The sequence below is a fragment of the Octopus bimaculoides genome, chromosome 3, assembly GCF_001194135.2.
Source record: "Octopus bimaculoides isolate UCB-OBI-ISO-001 chromosome 3, ASM119413v2, whole genome shotgun sequence".
NCBI lineage: Eukaryota > Metazoa > Mollusca > Cephalopoda > Octopoda > Octopodidae > Octopus > Octopus bimaculoides.
Window position 1 is genome coordinate 85385894 of NC_068983.1, and position 569 is coordinate 85386462.

Here is a 569-nt window from a genome sequence, read left to right on the forward strand (position 1 = left end):
TATATATATATATATATATATATATATATATATATGTATATGTATGCAGACATACATACGCAGACTTACGTACATAAATATATATACACACACTCCCACAAACAAATATACAACATAATTCACTAAATGTGTTGCGTAAGAAGGGAAAAATTACAAAGAATGGAAGAAAAAAGAACAAAAAAGGCAAAACTACAAAAACACTATGTTGTGACAACAAACCACCCAAGTTCCTCTCCACTGACTTTGACAGGGAGGCAGGACAGAATCACAAGAGTGTACTTACCATCAATTCGTATTTGTGCCGAGAAAAAAGTTGGTAGTGCCATTTGTAAAAAGGTAAGCAGTCCACAAATAGTGACTTAAAGGTTGTCATTTTAACAGCATCAGCAGAAGTAGCAGCAGTTGGTGTTGTCGTCGTAGTTGTTGATATTGTTGGTGTTGTTGTTATTGTGGTGGTCGTGGTATTTGTTGTTGTTGTAGGGGTTGTTATAGCTGTAGATGCATTGTCTTTGCAGAGCAATGCTACCATAATGCTACGTTGTGGTAAAACTCATATATATATATATATA

At 34.4% G+C, this 569-nt stretch overlaps 1 protein-coding gene across 7 annotated transcripts in view; it reads right to left on the bottom strand.

The window, feature by feature from the left end:
• LOC106881021 (F-box/LRR-repeat protein 20) overlaps nt 1-569 on the bottom strand; it is a 413298-nt gene that overhangs the window by 112647 nt on the left and 300082 nt on the right. The window contains exon 1 of one of the 7 annotated variants that reach the window (XM_014931205.2): nt 284-544. The exons of the other annotated variants lie outside the window; for them this stretch is intronic. Coding sequence (XP_014786691.1) covers nt 284-529 — 246 coding nt within the window. The 5' untranslated portion in view covers nt 530-544. Of the gene's footprint in view, nt 1-283; nt 545-569 lie in introns of those variants that run through there. 7 annotated transcript variants of the gene reach the window in all.